The sequence below is a fragment of the Takifugu flavidus genome, chromosome 2 (assembly GCF_003711565.1).
Source record: "Takifugu flavidus isolate HTHZ2018 chromosome 2, ASM371156v2, whole genome shotgun sequence".
Classification (NCBI taxonomy): Eukaryota; Metazoa; Chordata; class Actinopteri; order Tetraodontiformes; family Tetraodontidae; genus Takifugu; species Takifugu flavidus.
In genome coordinates, this window is record NC_079521.1 from 7,019,835 (window position 1) to 7,045,884 (window position 26,050).

The 26,050-nt window shown below is 44.0% G+C and overlaps 1 protein-coding gene across 1 annotated transcript in view; it reads right to left on the reverse strand.

Moving 5' to 3' along the window:
• Positions 1-1,424: 1,424 nt before the first annotated feature.
• The window catches only part of tox3 (TOX high mobility group box family member 3), a 33,657-nt gene continuing 9,031 nt past the window's right edge, over positions 1,425-26,050 (reverse strand). The window contains exons 2-7 of the mRNA XM_057025346.1: positions 16,712-16,777; positions 10,693-10,944; positions 4,584-4,847; positions 4,093-4,323; positions 3,875-3,955; positions 1,425-3,740 (exon numbers count right to left, since the gene is read on the reverse strand). Of these exons, the coding sequence (XP_056881326.1) occupies positions 2,925-3,740; positions 3,875-3,955; positions 4,093-4,323; positions 4,584-4,847; positions 10,693-10,944; positions 16,712-16,777 (1,710 nt within the window). The 3' untranslated portion in view covers positions 1,425-2,924. The remainder of the gene's footprint in view (positions 3,741-3,874; positions 3,956-4,092; positions 4,324-4,583; positions 4,848-10,692; positions 10,945-16,711; positions 16,778-26,050) is intronic.

The following is a 26,050-nucleotide window of genomic DNA, read 5'->3' on the forward strand; positions in this document are numbered from 1 at the left end:
GGGGGAGGAGGACAATTAGGTCACCTCGTGATTGCATTACTCAAATGACATATTAATGTCATAGTGGCCTTCATGCTTTTCATCAGCACTAGTTAACGATGGAAGCACACGGGCAGAAGAGCGCGGCTGTCATTGATCACTTCATGCTTCCATGATTGCGTCATGTCGCACTTGCACGCAGCAGATTTTATACAGAAAACCGAGGAAAATGATTCCTTTATTAAAGCCACACAATTCCCATTACAGGAGTATCAGCTTATTAGTCTTGTAAAATATGAGCATGTGTATGTGTGTGTGTGTGTGTGTGCTTGTATAGCAGTGTTTTGAAAATATCTCTAACCTTTTTATTGCAGAGTCCCATAACTCCAACCCTGGCTGTGAGATATTTGTACACACGGTGACCGCAATACTGAAGGGTTATGGAATAACAAGGAGCTCCATGCATTATTAATGGACTCTGCTGTGAATCTGTTCAGAATAATAACGGCGATTTCCCAGGGCCTCATTACTGTGTGTTTTTAAAGCATGTGTTTGGTATCCATGGACACCAGCTCTCACATTTTCCTCTTCTTCCAGAGTGTTACGATTCAGGTCAGGCGCACCACTTGCTGTTTTTAATTTTCATTTCATCATAAGCACTTTTTGACTGTTGCCAGTGCCTATTTGCAGTTTTTTTTATTGTTTCTTCACCACAGACTTCTGCTCTGACAGGACAGATGCTGCAATTAACTGCATCATTTCCATTCGTACAGAGGAGACGATCGCGAGGTTGGCAGCAATGGCCGAAATTACAAAGGCTTTCCTAAAAGACACTGAAATTTGCCTGTTGTATCAGGCTGCCATCAAAGAATGGCAGGGGCAGACGCTGCCCCCATTTGTACCATTGAGACATGTTCAAAATGCTGCTTTTGGAAGTTTCAACAGAGAGAGAGAGGGAGAAAACAAAACCAGTCATCTCTGGGCCAGTGGATCCATGGGCTATTGTAAAGATATGATAATTATTGTTTGCCTGCCTGCCTTCCCTCCCCCGCTCAACATATTATTCAACGGAGCTCAGCAAACCCCCGGGGACGTCTTGGAAATGAAGCGGTTTTGAAGGGAGTAAGAAAGAGGCAAAATCCAATGTGTTGGTGTTCGAGAAAGGGGCCGTTATTGAGACAAGTACCAGTTACATGCCGACCTTGTCCAGCACCGACACTGTTTTTACACCCAGTTACGACGGACTTCTCTTGAAATGAATGAGAAGCAGCACACAGCGGTGCTCCCTGCAGAAGGATTCCGTGGAAAACACAGATTAATTCCTCAATATCTGAGGAAGTCAACCCAATAAATCGTCATCAGTGTGTCTAACACGGAGATGCGGAAGACCTCAGAATTGACGACCCACGTTACTTCGGAAAGAAACAGATTTCTTCAGATAAATATTTGTGGTTGATAGTTTAATTTCCAACAGAGACACAAAGAAATATATATAATACTTCATACAAAATTATGGCTACTATCATATTAGTGATGGAATGTCTCTGGATTCGTCTTCATGGCCAAACGAAGGACTCACATTAAATTACGTTTGTACTATTGTGAGCTGAAAACATCTTTTCAAGAACTCCATACTGTTTATTCTATGGACAGTTTTTAAAAGCAGTTGATTTGTAAGCAAAATACAAACAAAATTAAATGCTCCTATTGTAACTCATAAAAAAGTATAAAAGAGCCAAAATGCACTATGTGATATAGCAATCCACAGGTCATTTAACAATGTTTTAATTAAAGCCTCACATATTAAAACTTTACAACAGGTGATATGAAAAATGTACAACATTTTCTTTTTTTTTTTTCCCCAGGGGCTTCTGTACAGCTGGCAAAAATACCTCCAATGCCATTTTGGTTGGCTTTGGCAGTGCAACAAACTGGCTCTGCTAGTTTTGTTATTTTGCTTTTGCCCTTGTTTTAAACAGCGACGTATCAAGGAGCCGAGTAAAAATACTTCAATCCCCAAAGCATCTGCCTGCATCCAGAAAGGTGTATTTCCCATAAAATATCCCCTTTTTGTTACACAAAATAAAACCATAATTTAATTGTTAAACATCTGACGTAGCAACAAACTTAAGATTCAAGACCGTGTTCTCGGGGGGAGGGGGCGGGGCTTGCCAGTTACACGCAAACTCATCAGCGGGGTGGATTACCGTGTTTCCCCGCTCTACGAAAACATGTACAGCAGATTACACTTTGATGATGTGATGACACAAAGGATTTATGGCAGGTTCTGACTCAGTTCGTCCACACATCTGGGTCCAAGTGCGTCTCCCCCGCTGACAGCCACTCATCCTTTGACGGCTCCTGTGATGTGGTCCAAACATGTTCCGATATCACCGGACTGACCGTTTCCTCCGCGCCGCAAGTGGTGGGTGAAAAGAGAAAAGTTGGACAGGAGTCTCTTACGTACTGACCAGTGTGGGAGCAAAGACTGATGTGTGGGTTACTGGTTTCCAGCAAGGATCCTGTGAGTCATTCGCTCCAGACCAGAGCCGATACAAATCTTTTCTGCTGAACGCTTTGAAAATGTCCTGCTGCTGCACTGAACTGCCAACCTAGATCTCATAAATAAAGCTTTATTTTTAAATAAAACATCGAAGACGTGTCTTTCAACGTATTCCGCGTCCAGTGAGATTAAACTGACAGCTAAAAGCCTTCACACACAAAATGTCAAAGTAAACAATAACTGACTTCAGTCATAGCTGAGACTATGACACAAATGTGTTTACCTCCACTACATGTGTGCATGTCCTTCGGCAACCATGGACAAAGTTCTTCATATAATAACATTCTAAATTTTACACACTTCTTAAGTGCAACTTAGAAAAGCAACATGAAATGATGCTTTTATTCTATTCCTGTTCTTTGAGATGGGATTTCCATTTGGCTCAGTAAATGCTGACCTGGGACATGGCCTGGGCATGGGCCTGGATTTGGGAGGGGTGCGGCTGCTGCTGGGGGGCAGGCTGGGGGCTGCCGAGTGACACGGAGCCTCCCACTGAATGTGGCGTGCCAGGAGAGTGCTGTGGTGGGGAGCATTGGGACTGGTGCTGCTGCTGCTGATGATGCTGCTGCTGCTGGAGATGCTGCATCTGTTGCTGATGCAGGTGATGTTGCATCTGCATGTGCTGCATCTGCATGTGCTGCTGCTGCTGCTGCTGCTGCTGTTGCTGCTGCTGCTGCTGCTGTTGCATGTGGTGTTGTTGTAGTTGCTGTTGGAGGTGTTGCTGGAAATGCTGATGCTGCATTTGCTGCTGGATCTGCTGGTGATGCATCTGCTGCTGCTGCATCTGATGGTGCTGGAGGTGCTGTTGCATCTGTTGCTGCTGCTGGAGCTGCTGCATGGCGTGCTGCTGCACTGGCTGCATGGGTGGACTCATCTGAGACACTGCTGTGGACTGGGCACCCGCTACCATGGCACCTCCAGGACCCATCTGGTTGAGCATCTGTGGTGGCATCCCAGAGGGCATGTTCTGATGGGAGACTGTAACCGAGGTTACGATCTGACTGCCCCCCAGTCTCATCTGCAGGGGTTTTGGGGCAATAGCTCTGGGCAGGGCTTGCTGGAGGGCTTGAGATGCTGACGACATGGAGGGGTGCTGGTTGAGGGGTGAAGGTAGCACCAGACCTGGGGACAGACTGGTGGAGGCCAGCGTCTGCTGCACTGAGCGGATGGTTTGGGCCTCGGCTGATTCCGCAGCAGCCTGGACGGATGAGAAACACCAGAGTTTTACTCACGAGTTTCCCCTCGTGTGACTGTGGTTCCTTCTGTTGTTCAAAAATGCTCTTGTAATCTAGAGTACTGGTCAGTATTAAAGAAAATAAACAGTTCACTCACCTTTGAAACCAGGCTAGCGCGATATGCAGCGAGGGCTTTTAAATATTCTTTTTTGGCAGCTTCTGTTTTGCTTTTATAAACCTGTGAGGATGGAAGGACACATCATAAGACTTAGTTTCCTCAAGATTTTAACCTCAATTATCTAACTTTGAAATCTTGTTAACACAGTCCTGACATCTGGAGCTACGAGTTTCTCCCTGAAAGCTGTTTCCGATTACCTGCTTCTGCTCCTCTCCCAAGCCATCCCACATTGAGGCAACAATCTTGGAAACCTCCCCAAAGGTGGCATTGGGGTTCTGACCCTTAATAGCGGCCTGGGTATCTCTGAAGAACAGGGCATAGGCCGACACTGGCTTCTGAGGCTCATTTGGATCCTTCTTCTTCTTTTTCTTTGGAGTTTTGGGTTTCTTTGTTGGATCTATGGGTGCTGGTCGCTTCTCCCCAATCATCTGCAACGATTTAGGCAGGAAGATCAAATTAATGTTCTGTAGTTTTATTTCCTTGTACATGTGGACCAAATCACAAAACTATGTACAAAAAAACAGGGTAAGCTTTCATTAAAATATAATGAGATAGCTGCACGTAACAAGACTCGAACAAGAACAAACAAAGGCAGGAACATAAATGCAGGTGATTTGCATAAGCTGCTTCTTGGAGTTCTTCGTAACGTTCTGCAACGAGTCACGGCGGATGTATTAATCCAACTCACCCTGTTGCTTTCGTCCTGCTCATCTTCATTTATGGAGCTGGAGGGGGAGGGTGTGGCGGACTTGCTAGCAGGCGGTGATGGAGAAGTATGAGTGATATTGGGTCCTGCCATATTTAGGCTCAGTGGTCCACTGAGTTGGGACTGGTTGATGGTGGTCAACTGATTCCGTGACATCATCCCGTTGGGACCGTTCATGGTGATGATGGACTTCATCACCATGGCTGGGTTGGGTGGGTACTGGCGGAGATGGCCCGGTCCAAGATTCTGCAACAGATTAGAAGAAATAAATAAAAATAATTAGAAATAATTTAAAAAACAACAGCACTTATTTTACAATACTTCTTAGATGCCAAAGTATTTACATGAATCCTCACTTATTTTATTTGATGTAACCCTCCCAAGACATTTCTTTTCTCACTTTACATTTTGTTCCGAGCTGAATAAGCTGTGTTGATTTATCAAGAATGAAAAGTGGGTCATTCTACGGATTGTTCTGTGGTAGATGACGTGTCATAATGTTCCATCTCTATTGTCGCATGCATGATAAATTAACACGACACCAGCAGATCTAACTTCATAAGCCGGTGATGGATGGCGACAGAGTACAGTTGAATCATTTCAAAAACTCTATTGTGTGGAAATGTGTGACAAATCTTGTGACTGCTCTGTTCCTGTGGATGAGCAGTAGAATCAGCCCTTCCTGCTGTGGAGCACACGTTGCAGTCGAACCCCATTTGGAGTGGTGTCGGTGCCACTAGATTCTTTTGGGTTGGGGGTGCTTCAGCGCTACGGGTGTGAGCAACATGGGCCACATGAAAGGCTAATGCAAAACCAAAACCAGACCCAGCATCATCTTCTATTCGCATCATCTGTCACTCAACTCTTGTCTAGTCAGCTATTGTATTGGAGGCACACCAAGCACCCGCACTTCTTTCTTTCACTTTGATCGTTTCGACGATAAATCGTAAATTAACTTTTATAGAAAATGACTCCTGATGGCCGTTAATTGAATAATGTGACTTAGGACAACTGTGAAGAGGTGGCGACACAATGTTGGTGGCATTAGGGCCACGCTAATCATGGAAGCTGATACCACATTGTCAGTAGACCACAGGGGACCGTGCAAAGGTGATCTTCTGTCCTCAGACGAGAACATTAATGGTTTGACAGGCTGTTTAAACTTTAAATTATGTATAACACAACATTTTGCTTTGCAAAATCTCGTACCTTTTTCCCCTCATTAAACCATTTAGAGCCAAATTTGATTGTGGCAATGATGGAAATACAATGGCTGCCGGCTCCCCAGAGGGTCAACTGATCAGCGAGCCGGCGGAGCTGATGTGGAACAGAGGAGGTGATGTGAACACAACAGAAAAGGTGATTTGTTCTTCCTGGATACATCCATCTGGAATTCAGCAGCACAAACCCAATCTCCCCCACCATCAGCACATCATAAACCCACACACCTCCCTTTATTGAAAGAACCTTATGAATGCCCGTCTTCAAAAACAATAGTGTAACAGCATTTCAGACAAAAACATATTGGATCCACAATCCATTTCTTTCTCATATACCATGTCTCCTGCTTATCATAAATACAATCTATCAGGAGAGAGTAGATACATATTTACACGTGCGTGTGTGAGTGTGTGTGACACTGCGAAGGTGAGGGAGAATTGAAGACATATTGTTGCGTTGCTGCTGAAATATGGGAGCCTTTCATACAAATACAAGCTGCAATAACCAGCACTGCAACCAAGTGCCTGTGATCTACATATCTGTGGCCCACCATGCTCCAAGTGTCATTGTCATCTTCATTACCGCAAACATGATGCCTCGCAGTTTGCTCTCTACTCGCTGCTAACATCAAAGGGGCACACACTGAGCTCATTAGTCGTGACCATCTGTACAATAACATTTTTGCCCAATCCCAATGATGCACTTTTGACTTAGAGCAATGGCCCATTATGCTGTGTGTTTGGCATAGTGTGGGTTTTTTCCTCTATTATACATTTGCATGTTGTACATCCAGAGAAATATAAACTGACAGCTGCTGTTAAAAGCCACATCATGTCCCATTCAGCCCCCCCCCCCCCCCCCCCACAGCTGCCTTTATTTTATCACATATTAGAGCAATAGAGGCAATAGAGAGGCAGCAATTTTGATCCTCACTCCAGGTAACAAAAGAGTGACGAGCCGCATTATCCAAATGTCCGCATTAGCACATCTGACTGCAACAAAGATGGTAACAGCAAATAACACGCTAGAGGAAGAAATCCTCCTAAATTACAGTGACTTTGATTATCAATATGAATCTGCAGCAAGGATCTTTTTCTATTTCTATCGCTCTACCTGTGCATTTGCATTTTGATTGCGGTATTGTCAGTCGCACAGGAGATATCAAACTAGAGTGTAGCATTATAGTCACTGCAAATCTGCAAATAAATCCTTATCTTAAACACACAGAGGCCAGATGTGTCCTCCTTCATCAGATTCAAGTGTGTCTGTATGTGTTGCCTTTCTGGGTTTGTGCGTTAAATACTGACAAGTAAAAAGCTAAAGGATTTTACTTATGGGGATTTCTTTTCTAATATTCCCCACTGTGGTGCTTCAACAGCAACATAATGTTTTCAACAACTGTTTCTCATTATTACTGGAGCACTGAGCTAACATCCATATTGAGGCCATGGCAGATGGAGGGAAAAAAAATGCTACATGTGAGACTCTAAATACAGCAGCTGGACTCCGAATGCAACATTATGCATCCGCCAAAATGATAAACATCTCAACAGTGTTGTCAATGAAAAGAGGCTCAGGGTCTGTTCTTCCAGATATTGGAAATCAGAATTTGGGGAGAATGTACAAACACTGGCACCACGTACTGAGCTGTAACAGGCTGAAAAGAATGTTAACAAGTTCAATTTCCATTCAATCAATGCCAGAGCTCTTGGAAATGTTCCATGGCAGGAGAGGGGTAAAATCATCTATATGGTAATTATAAGGATGAATCCCCCAGTAACTTTCGCCAGCATGAAAGGTCAGTCCTATTAAAGATAGTTTATCAGTGCTCTGCACATATTCCTTTACTCGGCTTCTAAACGTACATCATTTTATTTTTTTTCTTCCCTCCATTTTCAGCAACCTGCTGAAGTCTGTGCTTAAGCCGAATGAGAAAAATGGAATTTTGAATGCCAGTAAAGGCTATAATAGCATGAAGATAAATTGTTTTTCTTTCCCCTGTCATGTTGCAGTCAAACACACTCCACACTCTTGGTCTCTTCTCTCTCTCTCATGTGCAATCTCAGTCTATCGATTTCCCCCCGACCCCCACTTTAAAACAAATCTTCCCCCTGCCCCCCTCCCTGTCCGCGAGGCCCTCCCCTTCGTCTGGTACTCTGACCCACACTCCTTTCCCCCATTTCTCCCAGTGCATTATGGGTATTTAAAACTTGTCAGACATGACATCATTTCACTTTTAGAGCTGGCTGAGAAAAGTAAATTACAGAATCAATCATGTAGAAGGTCAGGCTAAGACTTCATTACAAGTATTGCATGCCTGCATGAATATCTTTCATTTCTGACTGACCCAATATGTCACAATAGCTGTCCGTTGAAGAAGAAAAGAAAAAAGAAACGAGTGAAAAAAGAATCCACTCTCTTAAATTGATGTACAACTCATGTCAGTGCTTCTTGGCTTGGAAGGAAGATAAGAGGGAAGTGGAGAAAAATATGCTTTCTGCAGCAGTGCCCACATTTCCCATTTAATTCAGAGTGCAGCGGTTTTTGACCAGTCAAAAATGTCAGTTTCAAACTCAGCGGCACTACACAAGCAAAACAAAACCAACGCTAATGACATGTGAAGCACATGCTGGTGGTTGTTAATCAAAAATAAACATGTGTGAGGACAACTGGGATCAGATCCCCTGAAGTAGGGATAATATCTCATACAGATAGATGATTCGTGCCGGTGTTGAATTCAGCCATGTAGGACATTTCAGGGCATGCTTACATGTGTCCAAAAAAAAAAAAAAAAAGAGAGAAAGAGAAAAAAAAATCTGAAACGTGGTGAAGGCACCAGGTGTTTTTTGAAATGGAACCCAGTGATACTCGCTGTGCAACGGGGAGGAACAATCGAGAAGACATTGTGAATAAAGCAATAGTGGCAGCTCTAACTCCACTTCTATTTGGCCCGATTGAGATTCAATCACAAATCAGGAGAACACATGCTGGGAGACAAAAATGAGAGTCAGAAGCTTGTTAGGCGAGCAGATTAAATAAATAATGACTCCAGATTCAGGGCTTGCCAGACACACTGCAGCTGAGAAAATGTATTTCTCTTTGTAGAAGCCCGGCATCTGTGGCCAATTTACAAGACATACGCTCAACATTATGTGGAAGGAATTAGCAGAACACTTGGCAACGCGGTGACACGGAAGAAGCTTTTTGAAATACCCCAGGTATATTCACCAGCCTGCTTTCTCATTAAGTTCTGATAAGAGACAGACCTCCACACAGACCAGATATCCTTGCCTGCCCAGAAACCCAAAAAAACCTGGGTGAATGTTGAGGAAACACGAGCGCAGCGGCTTGATGAAAAATGTAACTGTGATACCTTGCGGTTTATTTGTTGGCCAGCCGTAAAAAATAAGACCCACGTGTAATCGTGTATATATGGACGTCATTCCTTTATCAGGCAAACATCCCAGTTAAAGCCTTCATAAACGCTTGACTCTGAATAGAGAGCAGTGCAAACAAGCCTGGCGCTTGTTCAAGAACTCATTCTGCTCTTTTCGGTCCAGAGATTAAAAGAATGTGTATGGATCCAAGACTGTGGGGGAACGGGTCAGTCCTGAATGCAGGGAAACTGAAGGGCCAGTCCAAATGCTCCTGTGGTGGCTGTCAACGAGCGAGCGGTATGCCACAGGGCAGGGAGCACCGGCCTCTGGCTGGGTTTTAAAAGAGCCTCCACACAATCAGAGACGTGAGCCATGCAAACGGTGTTAAAGAGGAATAATGTTTGAGAATCAAATCTAATCCTCCAGCAAGTCGTGAGAACAGTCAGGAACATAATTGTGTCAAGGTTCCGTTTCTTCCTGATGCAGAAAGCTTAACTGACCATGAAATGAGAATTCTTTAGGCAAAAGCCCTGTGGGGCCTCGCTTTACTGTATGTGCTGGAGATAGTTGAAAGGCTGCAATTATTTTACATGGTAGGAGCATGAAAGCAATGAAAGCCAGGGTTTAAAACTTTACAGCCCTGTTCTGATGTGGAATATAAATAAATACCAGTAATATCAGTGATATTCAACAACTGTGATGGGTGGGTGGGGGGGGGACATCATGGAAGCATCCTCCTTTCAATTTCTTTTCACTGAAGTAATCTTTTTATAACAGGTCTAAAGACAGCTAGTCAGCCAGTGACATTTCCATTTTTCCTCCTTAATGCATCTGCGATTGTGGCATTTTAAAAAAAGGTTTAAAGATCTCTCCATCTATAAGAGAGAGTGGTTTTGATTCTTTAGCTAACTGCTTTTTAGAAGGAGAACTCCATTAAAACTCAAAGACAAAGGGAATAACACCTGTGATCTTGGCACATCTGCTCAATTTACAGATTGGGGTGGGGTGGGGGGGGGGGGGGGGGGGTTGTCAGGCACACTTGCTGGTCTTTTAAAAAGAAATCCTAACAGCAAGTAAGATAATCCCATGACATTTACTCACAGTGATCACGTACCTCCAGAATTGTAAACAAGGCCAGATGCACTGACATCAGCTAAACAGACGCGTGATGGGATCCTGCATGTTGGTGTGAGTTGACATCATGGCTCGTTGTGACACTTAACTGAATTTCTTTGGGCTTTTTACTCAGTTTTCAACATTTAATGTAATAATTTCCAGCTGCAGCCCTGGAACTGCGCATGTAACACGAGCCACGTGCAACGGATACCGAGGACGAGATTTCTGCAGCGTTAGCATAACTTTTATTTACGTCTGTCACCGTGGAAACAACATTGGAGCCTAGATCTGAAATAGAAGATTAGGAAGAGGGTTGGGTGACGAATGGGGAGCGCCGAGCTCCCGATCACATTGTGTGTATGCATAGCGGTGCTCACCACAGGTTGGCCGTTATTGACAGACATCCCTTCCTGCTCCATCATGTTGCGTGAGATGGTAATAGAGGGCAGATCCAGGCTCTGAGGGGGGAACTGAGGGATTATGGGACCCCTGTGTGGAATTGGTGGTTCTCGCATTGCCGGGAAAGGCGAATCCACATCCGAGAGGCCCAGACCCGACTCCGTCTCAGGTGGAGGTGTGATGGGAGGAATCTCAAACTCCTCGTCTCCCAAACTTGGTGTATGAAAAGTCTGCAAAGGAAGAGGCAGAGAGAAGATGAGAGTCACGAAATCCAGCAATATCAAACAGCTTTTGCTGAGGTGTGTCTTATCTGACAGGCCGGAAGGAAGACCTTTGGGGATTAAATCAGACAACTTTGTTTAAGGGGGAGAGTGTTTTAGGAGAGCGGTAATACACTTGTCTGGAAATGCAGTAAAATGTAAAATTTTCTAAACCTATTAGAGTCCACTCGGACTCTGGAAGAAGATGTCAAATGCAAAAAACATCAAGCAGCAATCACCATAGAGAGAGAGAGAGAGAGGGAGAGACGGAAAGATCCCCAATAAAAGCCTTTAAGGAGGGAAGATGTTTGGTTGAAGTGCAGCGAAAATACACGTCACATGGAGACAGATTTAAAGAATGTTTCTTTTTGTTCCTCTTGCCTGCTCCCTTAAATCTTCTCATCAAACAGCATAATCCTTCTGCCTTTTGAATTAAAGCTTTTGGTCACACTTAATTTGCTTATGTGCTTTCTGGAGATGGGACCGTTCACCTACTGGGGTCTTGTTTTCATCTGCACATGGCATTAAATTACTCTCTGTAAAGCCAGCGCATTCATATACTGTCAGAATGACCACACTGGGGCTCACATACGTGCTGAGGAACGCAGGGTCCAAAAACATGATGCCTGGGATGCTGCGCTTCGACGGCTGCTGCCAAGTTACTTCAAACCTCAAAGCAATTGAGTTGCTGACAAAAAAGTGGTGCAATTCTAACTGCTAGTGTTTGATATGCTGCTTGAAATCAAAGGGGCAGATGAAAATCTGCAAAATGATACAAGGAACCTTCTGGCAGCGAGAACATCAGTTGGTTCAGCCTGATTTCAGACACCGTCTCAGCCTTTAAAACCTCTTTTATAGGACAACCTAATGTAAAGAAGTTGAGAAGAAAATGACACCATGTTCTCTCCGGCTGTTTTTTGTCCAGTTGCACCTAAAACCTCAAAATTCAAGCACATAATGCCAACACGGATGTGCTGCCTGTTCTTCACACATAACTGAAAAAGCCAAGCCAAAAAGCTAAGCCAAACAACCAGTCAGGCTCCTTGTAGGACAGGAAATGACAACAATAAAATCTCATTTTACACACAGACACCTGCATTTTATCTTCACCGAGAGACTGAGCACCGTGGGCATGATCATGCCTCAACCTGACATTCAGTCTCAGGCAAAACCACCATCCAGTGTTGATTGACTGGAATCACAACAGTGTTGCAGCACATGAAAAGCCGATTCTGCAGGCGTATGAACCTGACAGACCTGCGTGACCTGCTAGCACAGCTAACTCCAAGTCCTCCTGTAAGGCATAGAATAACAGACAGGAGAAAACAGAGGGAATATGCCGACAGTGCTCTTGATTAGGTAGTATTAATGTACCCCTCGCTTGCTTTAGCACACAGACACTTGAAACTAATTCATCGCCTGTTCAGGGCAGCCGTCTTGACAAGCACTGATGAATTCCAGGAGTAGAGGCAGCTAATAGAAATTTCATTCCACCCCTTTTTTTATATATTTCTGCTGTTCCTTCAAACTGTTTCGCTTTTCAGTGCTTGTTTTACAGCTACAGATTCAGTTCCCCTTTCAGAAGTAGCTGAGGTCATACGTATTCATCACGGCCCTGGCCTCAGGCTCGCAGAGGGCAGAATAAATCACCAGCACCTTCAGCAGGAACCATTTAGCCCAAGTCCTCCGTTGTCATATTATACTTCAGTCCACTCCAAAAAAAGAGAAACCCTCTGAAGTTACTTAATGATAATAGCTGTTCAGCAATGTGTGCAGTCACTGGCCATTTAAAACAAAACAAAAAGTCACCTCAAAAGGGAAACAAATTGTTGTGACAGATGGACAAAAACCTCCAGCAGCTCATGGAAAGGATCACAAACGATTCATCATCGGAGGGCCATCATTCATCTTTTCCAGTGTCTCCTGTGGAGCAGGGTCAACCTCAGCACCAGCCTTGAGCTCTCTGGCCTCAGCCTCATCTGTATCATATCATGTAGCAGTCAGAAACCACAGCTTCACTATTATATTCTCTCTGACAGGAGGATGTCAGGCCTGCCATTTTCTCATACAGTGGAGACAGTTTAGCCATATATATCCGCATAATGCCGGATTTCTTCTTTTCAGGGGAAAACATGTAGATTATTCTCCAAACTCTTCATAGAAAAACGATACTACTATAATATAACGAAAGCAAGTGTCCTTCGAAGCCATGTTGGGTCAACCTCTCAACCTCTCAAGCCTCTCATGTTGGGTCAACAAGGACTGAACTATGAAGGTTATGGGCTCTATTGGATGGTGCCCAGAGGACTAGATTACAAGGCTGATCTAAAGATATAAGATGTCAAAGAAGAAGTCTGGCTGAGGTAAACTCCAGTCTTGTAGGAGAGCAGCACAAGCACGATTGTGACCTTTACGCAAACACAAACATTAACTCAGAGAAGAGGAGGGCTACAGTTTAATCTTCTGTCTGTCTTCCAAACAGAGAGGAAGAGGAGGATTGAAACAATAGATTAGGTGTCTGTGTGCGCATTCCCTCTGTCTGTCATTAATGGCACAAATTAAGATCTGCACCAGCGGCCCTGATAATGGAGACTTGGTGTTAATGTCTCATGGAGAAGATATGAAAAATGCCAACAGTCGGCAAAAAAAAGGAACCTTTCCTGGGGGAGAGGTGCCACAGTTTTCTAAAATGCAGAGTGTGTTCCAGTGTAGCAGACTGCATAGTGTCACTTCACATAAAGCCAGGCTAATTCTGGACCGGGAGCAGCTTAGGGGTCTCTGATCAGAGATTAGGAGATGTACCCTACCCACTTTCTGTGCATCAGCAGCCCGATTATCCATTTAAATTGCTCTGAAACGCTCAGAGGAGCCAAGTGCCAAAACCAGATGCTGGCCTGAGACGGGCATCCATGAAGGTGTTAAAGGGTGGGCACTGGACAGCAGAACAGACGGTGTGTGTTATTGTTTGTGCGTGTGTTTCCACTGGCAGCCACAGGGTCCAGCAGGAGGAGGGCAGAGCTGGGCTTGTAACAGAGAGGACTGATGTCCCCAGCATGAGACGCCTGGGCAACTGTGTGGGAAATCCTCAGTGTCTGCTGCTCAACCTGGACTGGAAGTGTTTAAGTCTACAATTTGTGCACAAATCCCTCAATCCCAACTGCTTTTCTAATTGCCCAATGCTAGCAACTCAGCCTTGATCACATGCCGGCTGCATCGGCCTTGCTAATGTTTAGACATTCTTAATGATTATAAAACTAGCTTAGATGTGATTCAATGTAATATGCGTAACTGACAAAAGTAATAATCGTCCATTCTTTCATTTTAATGCGGAGTCGCAACATCAAATCTCCATCTGGGTTTCGTGAGTTTTAACCCCGTGAAATAATCAAAACAATGTCTAAAGCATTTTCAACATACATGAATTGGTCTCTGTTTTCCTCTCCAGTGCCATAATGTGCTTTCAATATCAGGACAAAAGCAAGAAAAAGCTTTTCAGGCAATCTTCCCAGTCCTTCAATAAACACAGTAATGTAATTCACAGATGCAATAACCAAGACTTGTTAAAGGCAGCAGCATGCAATTACTGCATATAATAGGCCCCAGAATCAATAGAGGCAGGGCTGAAGATCCAGTTTCAAATATGTAGACAGGCAGAGAGCACAGCTACTCTGATGGCAACATCAACCACGGCACTCCTAATCAACATTTGGATCGTTTGTAGTCCATTTTTATATATATATAGTTCATTACACATCTGTAATATGATTGGAAAAGTAAAGTGATACATGGGAGTGGAACAGTCTTGCAATACAGTATCCTTTTCCCTGAGGGCAGAAGGGAACCTTTCCCTGCAAGGATGTAAAAGCTGCTGCAAGGTCATCTTATCTCATCGTCTAAGTGCACAAGGTAAATGATACATGGGCCATCTAAACGGCAAACATGGGTCTGCGGTTTTAATGTAGGAGCATATCTGTGTGTACAACCCGTCCTGAAGGCGATTTGAGATGTGTTGTGCAAACTCAATCTGCATAAGATAAAGTGGGGCATTAGTTTTCTGTAAAAGAAGAGGGACACAATAAATAAAAACAAGCATATGGCAGTTAAATGTAGAAATAAAGCAGGTATTCGTGCTGCCAATTGAATAGAGAATGAGAGCTGTTCAATGGAAACTTTAAAACTGCAGCTTCTTTTCAAGTCTGCATCTTCTTAATTAAAAAGCAGAAGCCTCGGCATCAGCTGGAGTGTTCACAGAGAACTGTTTGGCTGCTCCACTCAGCAAATGCATGGAAGATAGGAACAGACCCAAATTATGGCTGGAAAAATACAGCATCCTGCTGCAAGGTCCAGGTTTGGACTTAAAACAGATTCCTGACCTGAACTAACACAAGCAGGTGCTGGATTTGAACTCCCAGTGTCTCCAGATGCTGACCTGATGTACCTGCGGCCTGTTTGGTCACCAGGCTGAAGCTTAATCTACAGAACCCCTAAAGTACCATCAGAATAGCCGTCCAATACCTGCAGCAGCCGAATAGTTGGATTTGTAAACAATCCTGTGGTATAAATAAAGAGCAAAAGTATCCCTGCTGATTTCCTACAGACCGAGAAAGACTCAATTAGCGTAATGTGAACCACTAAATTCAAGTTTGTCCACCTTTTTAAGTTGAAGTTGCAGCAAAATACTCCCTGAACAGCGGCGCTTAAAAAGCTCAGCTTTAGACTTCTTTCTTTTGCTCACTCCCCACTCAGCACAATACCATCTGTGCCCTAACACTGGAAACAGTTGTTCCTTTTGATAAAATGTAAATGAGCTAGGGCCCTTTTTTCCTAAGGAGCACCCCCCCACACCCCTACACCTCGAGCCCATCCCCCATCCCCTGGCTGCCACAGTAGGTCCTCACAGCTGGGGGCTGAACGCTCTCTAAGCAGCTTGTGAGCACGGTTCTTGCGGCGTCAACGTCCACCGACCGTAGCGGATGCACCGGTTCAATGTTCTACGCAAGGTTCTGAAGCAACTTTGTCCCGCCTGCAGTAAAACCCTCATGATCATTAGGTGGCGGTATTTTGGAGCTGCTTCTCGCCGCTCTGCTGCGGGTTCTAGAGCTAGAGCGTCACCCCCGTCTAAAGTGGGTGAGATTGGCCTGTTCCAACCACAGTGGACCATGGGTATTTTTGGTGCACTTGTCTCTAATGACAGGGCAGCAGTGTGGGCAGAGGGGGAATAGAATGGGTAAATTTAGCAGGTTGTCAGCACTACTACGGCCCAGGATCAAATTCCTGATACGGCGCTACAGTTCGTAGATTTATTCCAGCATTCCTCACACTCAGATTGATGATGACATTCCACTTTTTGTACGTGTCAACAGAGAGAGTAGCTCCAAGAGTGACGGAATCACGGAATGCTGTTGGGTTCCTTCATTACATCTTTGAGAGGAGAAAGAAAACGTGTGTGTGTACGGCTTTCAGAAAAATCACTTTATCTCACAGAGTGCAGTCAAGACAGTCAGATCACATCAGCGTCAGCTCTCTGAAGGAACCACCAGCTCTATAGGCTGAGCCCAGCTCATCTTTATGGAAGCTTATTGTCTCGTGCGCGCCTCAGGACGGCCGACATTTCAAGCAGTCACAGTGTTGCAATGTTCAAACGGGGCTTCAATCTTTACTGATGTTTCTGAACGCCTTGCTGAGCTTTATCAAAGTGGGCATTTTAATCGAGGCGAAAAAAGTGTTCTATACTCACATCACCAGGGGCGAGCAGGGCGCCATTGGCCTCCGCCATGTTCATGTAGTTGTTGTTATTCTGGAACTGTAAGAAAAAAAAAAAGAGCACAATGAGCCCACAAGTGTCAGTAATATCCGGTGCTGCTAAATCCCCTTTGAATTTGTAATGGACACCTGTCTGTCAGGCAGGCCATCGCACTTGGTTCTGAATGTTTACACACTCAAGTTTAACCCCTTTTCTGTACATGCGCGAGTACATCCTGCCGCTCCGTCATGAGAGGCGTGTGAGAGCTCCTGGTCAATTCAAACCCGGGTAATGAGAAACGGGCCCGGCTATTCAACTCTTGCTGGATGGCAATTAAAGCTACGTTTGCATCACAAAGCCAAGTATCAAGATGCAGTGGCAGGGTTATTAACTCCAAATCATCTAAGGAAAGGAACTGAGGGGAAACAAGGAGGTGGGGAGTGATCTCAAAATGGATAGAACGCATTTCTGGCCATTAAGGACTAGGTTTTGCAATTTATTTTATGGGAATGGGATTTAATTATCCTCAGGAACAGACTTCTACATGAGAGAATTCTGGGCGCAGCCTAGAAATAAAAGTTAACCAAGAGTGATACAGGTTTACCACACTGCAGAGGTCAAAACCTATTAAAAGCTTCTACACTTTAGCAAGCAAAGCGCTCACATGTTTTCACAACATGCCCCCCCACCCCACCCCACATTCAGCCTGCTGGCAAAATGGCAGCCACTTCCTTTCTTAGAGACACAACCATGCTGACAGGTAGGAACAATGGGACATAGAATGAAGAATTATGGGCTAGCAGCTGGACCCGGGAGCACAATGCACCTCTCTGTGAGCCAGTGCAAAGACCCAGCCTACATGCAATGGCAGAGAAAGGATCACAGTGCATTTGCGTCTTCATGAGTTTCCACTGAGAACACAATTTGTACAAAGCTCAACCGTAATGCCTTTTGTGCGTTTATTACAAAGTCAGTCTCTTAAAACAGGAGAGAAGAAGAACTCTGTTAGATTGAGAGAGCAACAGAGAGAGAAATGGCTTCTTATCTGTGCAGAAGCCAAACAATAGTGGAAACAAATTAAGATCAGAGCTAAATGAGAAGTGAAATAATATATTTTCCAACCCTTTGTGTTTTTCCTCTCGTCTCCTTTTTCTTCTTCGTGGTTAGTGCACGAATGTAATTACAGAAAGAACTGCTGCTAATCAACTCCGAATGGTATCCATTAATTAGTCTATGCCCTGGAGAGAGAGTACGACTTCAGCGGCAATGCTAACAGTGTTCTGCACCAGTGAGGAGGAGAGCCACAGGCCCAGCTGCTGCTGCTGCTGTTAAAGCAGGTGGTTTGTTCCGTCTGGGGTCTGGGCCACTGGAGCCTTTTTACCTGGAGCTGTCCCAATAAACTAGATCTGACTACTTCACCTGGGGTTGCCATGTTTGCACACATGTATACGGGCACACGGTGAGGGACATGTGTCAATAGCGAGTGCCCTGCTATTTCTCAGCTGTGTGTAACTTGGAGACATGACACGGCTGGGTTACGTCAGGCACTTGGCTTGTAATTAACCTTTTGCTGGGCTTATCTTGGAAGTGTTACGCTGTCCTCTTACTTCTTTTAGATAACAAATTGAAGTCTCAGAGATATCTTTCTCTATTAAAGCATTAGGAACATTGTTCTGATGGGGGTAGAGATAGGACCTCATGTGGTCTGTGTGTTGTTGTTTTTTTCTGGCCTCGTGTCTCTATGGATGTGGTTTTAAAGAAAGAACAGACAATTGTTCCAGAGGAATCCCAAAGGAACGTGGGTCTGAAATCCTCCATTAAAGCAAACCTTCTGTGGGGGATTTTTCAGCTTGATTTAGCTTCTTATGCTGAGCTAGCACATTGGCCACATAGCAAATGTGGGTAAAAGCATTACACGTATGTAAGTGCTAATGACCCACATACATATAGCAACAAACAGTAGTCAGAACAACGACTGAATCAGAAGCTGAGGGCACCGTAGGAGCAACGGCTTCATCGGTGTAAACAAAAGTCCAAACTCCAATTAATGATGGGAATCCCTCTGGGTTCTGTCTTTGAGTCATGCTTTATTGTCTTTCCAGCATCCTTTAAGAGCACTTGCACATCTCTGAGAACTGTGACTAACATCCCAAGAAACGTCCCCCCGCCACCGGCATCAATCTTCACCATTAAGTGCTGTACCGTGTGGTGCTACAGCAAGGCCCCAGTGGACGACCACAACAAGGACTGGAGATTATTATTGTTATTCCCATTTCAGGTTTTTAAGGTTGGAGGGGGCATTCGGCACTCGCTGCGGTGCCGATTGAGTCAAATGCCAGATGAAATTAAGTGTGATTGGAGGGGCCATGCAGCTGACAGTAAGGGACTGCACTAAAATGGGTCAACGCAGACAATGAAGGCTCTGTAATTAAAATGATGTGACGAGCTAGACGGAGCCAAGGACCAAACTACCGCGTGTGCATAAAGAGTTGGGGCATAAATTCCGATTTTCTGCAATTTTGACTGTCGGTGTCACATGTTTTGACGTTAAAAAGCAAAAGCAGTACTTTCCAAAGAGCAGCCACGGACCTTCAGAAGGCACCCGAAGGGAAACCTTTGAAAAAGCGATTTAAAATAGCTGTGGGAAGGAGGCTTTTATTAACAGGGTGGATTCACGGTTAAAGGTGCACTGTAATATGAGTCTCTCTGAGCCAGACATGGCTGTATGGCAGAGAAAACACTGGGCGCTCAGTGTTTAGATTTCTCCTTCTGCACCACTAGCACATTTCTTCAATAACTGTTTAACAGGGGAGAATTAAAGGCTTACATGGACCCTGATCCTGATGTGAAAAGACTCCAGTGTCTGCATAATCGCAGGCAGACAGAAAACCAAGCAACCTCCCAGTGAATAGGATGAAAATGATTTTTTTTTTCTTTTAAAAGCATTGCACTTCCTTTTTTTTAATGCAGCAGTGATTCTCTGAATCCTTTCAGGCAGTCATGGCCAACAAACACAACAGTTACATCCACATTAAAACACAAAATCATCTGCATTCTCACCGACAATATTTCTAACTCAAACCATTCCAGCTTTCAAATACACGAATTTCCCCACGTTTTTTTTTTTTTAAAAGCACAGGCACAGAAATATTTGTATGAAAGAATGTCTGGTGGGAAATAAGGTGTTTTGCAGCTATTATTCCAAACAGAATTATTTCAACCTCGGGGCGAACACAATATTGCTCCAACATGACCTCATCCCACCCCTCATGTGATGGAGTGACCACAGAGATCCTATCAGTAAACACGAACCAGAGAGATCCACACAAAAGCCTCCTGAAGAGCCTGCGACAGCATCGCCGCCATCTTTTCCTGCACACAAATGGAAACCAAACGTGTAGCCACCATCAGTTTTTACCTCTGGTGGACTCGGTGGAGCGTTTTCACCTGCTCCTACAGCGTGATCAGAACATGGCTCATTCTGACCCCTCCCCCCAGCAAAAACGGAGTCAAAGCTTTCCCAAAACAAATCTACTGCTGACCAGCGATTCTACAGTTTGGCTTCAGCTTGGTAATCACAGCCTAGCGTGTGTTCCATGGAACATGACTCTGGTGCTAATATCTTCTCCATGGGCTCCATAAAAAGGGTCAAAGGTCAACCCCCACTCCAAAGTAACCAGCAGTAATTTGCTGCAAATGATTTCATGCAAAGCTGGGCCTACAGAAGAGCCTCTCAGCCACAGAAGGACTAAAGTAGCAGTTTCCTTTAACAGAGCTCTGCTTCACTTTCTGTAAAACAATCTCAGCGTGTCCTCGTTCATTTACAAACCAGCGCAGATCTCACAGGATCGGTTCGCGCCCTGCAGCACTGAGCTGACATACACAGATATACATTATTTCCTGCTATGTGTTCTGCAGTCCATTTGTAAAGCGACTCCACAGCACAGCGCGGCCGCACAGCCGGCTCCAAACCTGCGTTCTGATCTGCAGGCAGAATCGATTGGTAATTCAGTTTAAAGCCAAAATCATTACTCCCCCAACGCCACTGTCTTCTACGATTAGGACCGCCGCACTTCAGCAGCACAGAACTGAGGGGGAAGTTCATTTTAGGCAGCGTTCTTCGGGTCCGGCCTCTGCGTGAGCACCACACTGCCAGAAATCCAGAGTGAAACAAAGTCCCATCAGGGAGGCGAAGCCGGCCGAGGGTCGCGGTGCAGCGGTGTTGACCACGAACATCTCAGCATGCGTCTTCACAGTTCGCTCATCATTTCACAAACATTAAGTGTTTATACCACAACACTGCAGTGAAATCATTAACCACCTGGCAGCTATACAGCGAAGGTGTGAATATACATAACATAGATAGAATTTGCCATATAAGGTTTCCTTGAAATGTGATTGTAAAAATGTCTAAAGTGTTTAAGATTCAGGTTTAAAGTGATGTTCAAATCTAAGAAAGACACATGCAGTCCCCCAAAATTTGAATCATTCTCCCAATTTTTACCAAACTAAAACTGAGCTCTGTACAAAGCTTTAAGTGATTTTACAGCCCAGCAAATATGAATTCTGCTTTTGAAGCTTCATTACAGCAGCGGTGAAAGACAGTAAAAGGTGAACTACAGCTGCTGCATCCAGCATAATCCTCAGGGCTAAATTTATATTCAGCACAGACGGTGAACACGAGTGATAAGATGGAGACACAAACAGACCTGGGTGAAACCAGCATGTTATATCCTGGCATTTCTTCTCAAGTATTTTGAGAGTGACATTTGTTCTGTTTCCTGCACCGGTACATTACTTCAGGCACAAACGCTGTCAATCAGGAAAAAGTAAACTTGGAACACTTCGTAAGACCAAACGGTGCTGAGGTAAACAGGAGAAGCACTTTCACACAGGTTTGACCACAGCGGTGTGATGGGATGCTGGCAGGCTGCTACGCTAACGTCGCCCAGGGTTCTTCAGCCGTATGATGTCATTTATTAATGAAACTCCGGAGAACCAGCTTCAGCAACAACCGCGCTTATAAAAGATGTCTCCATGACAGTTGAAAAAAGTCTGACAGTTTCTGACGCTGGTAGGAAGTTATAGCTCATGTTATTACCATTGTTCATAATAATAATGGCTCATTTCATTGTGAAGAACATGCAGCGGAGATTCAATCTGCGTTTTCTAAAAACATCAAGGAATACAGCAACTGCACTGCACCTATTTGCATTGACTGCTTACATTTACTGCTGTGCTAGCTTAGCATCATAAACCCAAAATTGGGAAGATAATCCATGTTTGTAATAACCTGAGCAGCCAGGAATGCGACATCTCTCCAACTGTGACGGATCGCTTGAAAGAAAAAAGAGAAGTAAAATAGAAAATAACCTTCAATCCTGAAGGAATCAACAGAATTCTTCATCTGTTCATCTTGGGTCTATACACAGCTGAGATGCTATTGAATTCTATGCTCCCCTCATGCTTTAGAACCAGGGGTGTTAAGATTTCAGAGCACGATTGCCAGCGGTATCACAACTCATCTGATTTATTCTGAACTAATCACACAGCCATTTTTACACACACAAACACAGAAAATGTTGAACTTTCAATAGTGATTTAATCCTCAATATCTTTGGAAACACAAAAATCTAAAATCTCTCCATCAGCACATTTCACTGGTTCCAATGTTTATTTGAATAGAATAAGCACAGTGACAATTATAGATTAATTCTGGCATTTTGTCTAATTGCCACATCCAGCCAACATCACGATACACATGACTCAGAGAAAACAAGAGTCGTGTATCTGGCAGAACAAAGAGTCATAAAGGGGCCCAAGAAGACCGACCATGAATCTGAACAGTACGTAGGTCAAGATCCAACATCCCAATTTCTTTCCCAACCATCGAGTCTCGGCTCTGTACTCTGAAGAGCAAATCCTAAAAGAAAGCAAAAGCTAAATGGGGTTCCATCTTTGATCTGGCAGGGTGCAAAGCCATTGGCCCACAGCCACAAAGGAGCTTAGACGATGGAGAGGGCCTCCGAAAATCACGGTGTAGCTTTCTCACAATGGCTGCTGTTGCACGGACACGCAGCTCTCGAGGAAGCAATACGAGAAAGGCTGAGCTCGGTGGCGTTGTCCTGCCTTTGCTGCTAAGCCATGACTCAAGGCTGTTTACTCTCTGCAGCTTTGAAGAAACTCCAGCTCAAGATGCTATCTGAAGGGTGGCTTTTAAGTAACAAGGTTGCTCACCTCTGTTTGCTGTTCTGTTCCTTAAATTCAGAGCAAAGTTTGATTGGGGGTGGGGGGGGGTAAATATGTTGATTACTGTAGATGAGATGAATGTGATAAAGGAGAATAAGAGCTTTCATTCCTTGGGAACAGAGTTGTTTTTTAGCAGTGCTAACGGTGACGCTCGTTCTGTTTTGTCAGATTCACTTGAAGCTCCGTTGAAAGCTGCTGGGAGTTGATTCTGCTCTTATTGCCCCGGCAGCTGATGCATTTTTTTTCTATTCCCCGTGTGCCATTACTGGCTAATACACTCATTATAACCAGCTTAGGGAATGTGCACACTCAAGAGCTTCTAGTGACAGACTCGACACATTTTTCTATTAGCCGTCAAGTAACAGCAGAGGAAGGAATGTTTGGGTTTTTGTGTCTGGAACAAAATACTAAAAGACAACATGGACTCCAAAATCTTCTGTTCTGTTTCAACTCCAGTTTGAGATTTTAAATACATTCCCCATTAATGTGTACAACTTGAATGCATCCTGTTATTCTTACCATAAGCTCACACTAATCGCAAACAGACCTATAAATCTGAACAACACAAACTGCTGAGCAGTGACTCATATATCAGTCTATTATACACTACATGACTGACTGTATTAAACAAATGGCTGGGCCTGCAGCTGGAAAAGAGAGGCAATATAGTGAGAGCAGAGGTTATTGTCTAATTTAAATCTTGGCTGCCTTCCCAGAGCTGGACCACATTCCAATTTGTGGCTGTGTTGCTTGGCGCTACTGACGGAGGTCCGGCTGCAAACACTGCGCAGCTCCTCTCCAGAATAAAAAAAATAAATACGTTTGCAAACTGACAATCAACAAGTTGGCAGAGAATAACAGAAGGATTGGGCCAAATGAAGTGAAGTAATGAAAATGCACATGAGCGAATTGTTCCGCTCTTCCTCTTTCTGCTCTCTCTGGATAATTTCAGCATATTTGAGATTAGATTTCTCAGAGTCTAACAGCAAATGGAAAGGACACCAATTACAACATTAGCTTAACTAATTGTCTTTAGTATGTTATTGTACATTCATGTGGCAGTTTGACATCACAATAGGACGCCATTAGCCAAACCTGACCACAGCCGTCACATGTTCGTCCCGCGATGGCAGCCGTCGGGCTAAGTGCCTCGGTAATGTTTTTACACTCAAAATGCCTCTTTAACACTTGCTTCTAAAGTGCTGGAGGATTAAGACACCAGCTTTGAATAATTACCAACACAAAGCTTCAACTTTGATTCCATATCGCTGCACTTATATTTGAAAAGCTCTGGAACAAAGACAAACATCATCGTTTATTCAGGATGAAGAGGTCTTTCATTCCCTGCGTGAAAGTGACAGAGATCAAAAGACTGCTGAAGGTGTGCTGTGTATTGAAGTCATCTTTTCTTTTAAAACGAGCACACCAACTTAGTTCACACGAGGATAAAAAAAAAAAAACACATCTCCACGCGGCGCCTCAGTGGGTTCCTATCGCGTGAAGCCATTTTCTCAAGAGGAATTTCTCTCTCCGACCTGTCAGAGTTTGACAGTTTGACAGTCCGGTTCCTTGCACCTGATCTTCACACTAGCTAAATAACTACACAATTATCTCTGTACATCTGCAAGCTGTGACAGTACACACACCTAAATCTGCCTCATTTGTCCAATTTCAAACAATCGCTCCAAAACGAAGCACACGCTTACTGATGGTCCCATTTCCTCAATTCACTCTGAGAAGTTTTATCAGCTTCTCCACTGCAGGCAATAAAAAAAGCGCTCTGTGACTTTTTGTGAGCCTTGACCTCTATTTGAGGACCAGGCTGAGTTTCTCCACCAACTCAATCGAGAGCAACGTGCAGTCTGCCCGGCACCTCTTCGTGCGCTTCACTCTTCATTTGTCTTCATTAGGATCACGTTTAACCTGCTTCTCCAGTTCTCTGCCTGTATATTTGTGAGTTAGTGTGGAGGACCAGAGGCTGTGAAGGTGCACCTCCAGATCTGCTGTATGTATACACGCAGAGAAATAAATACTGACCCCCTATCAGCCTATTAGAGAGGTTTAATGTCATTAGTTCTGTTAATCACTACAGAAATTAAGCGGAAAGTGATAAAGTGAGAGTTCACCAGGGGGCGCCACACTGTGGAAATATTATATATACAAGTTAAACTGTCATCAGCTAATTTACCTACAGCCAGAGAGGGGAAAGATTGGCTGGACACACGTGGAGATCCGATCTCTTCATTCATCTTCACTTAAGAGATTGACCCAATTAGCTTAGCACAGTGACTGACGGTGCTTGTGTTTGCTTTCCTTCCCCCCAAAACCCACTACTTAAATCAGCTGTCGAAAAGTCCATGTTAGCTCTGGCCGAAGGCCTCGAAAATGATTCGAAAGCGCTATGCAAGAGTGAAATATTCCCGATGTCTTTATTCAAATCTGCGTAGTCTGAAATATTCAGCACTGCAATTTGCTGTGACTGATTAGCCAATGGGACAGTTGCTTGGGGATAGCTCTCCAGAGTGCTGTAATTGAGTGGATTTGACTTGGGAGAGGTTTTTTCTGCCGATAACTACACACAGGCCCTCCATTTTTAAATGTACTTTTCTTTTTTTAGCCTCTCTTAAGAGTCAGTGCACATCAGAACTCTGGCAGAAGTATGTAGGCCAGTTAATGTTCCTATCGCTGTCACACCAGAAGAAGAAGAAAACAATCTGGTTGCTAATGGGATGGTCCCCTGTTGATTTACTGAAGTATCTCTTCATGTCACAAGAGAACTGACAGGTCACAATAAGTGTGAAATGCTTTCATCTGTGAGTTCGGTTCTGGATTGAGGCGCCATCCACTTGATATTACCACGTTAATCAGACAGAATAAATATATAGCATTTCAATAATTATGTTTATATAGTTGCATAACCTCCAAATAATGAGGTCTTTCATAATTCATCATCTTTTACGGTCAATTAAAAGATTAATACGTCAGCAGTGCTTTTGGCGGCTTCTACTGCCAGGAAGGGCTGTATTTACTAAAAATCTCAAAGACAACAATGTGCTTCAAACAGCCTCTTTTTGCATTAATCGC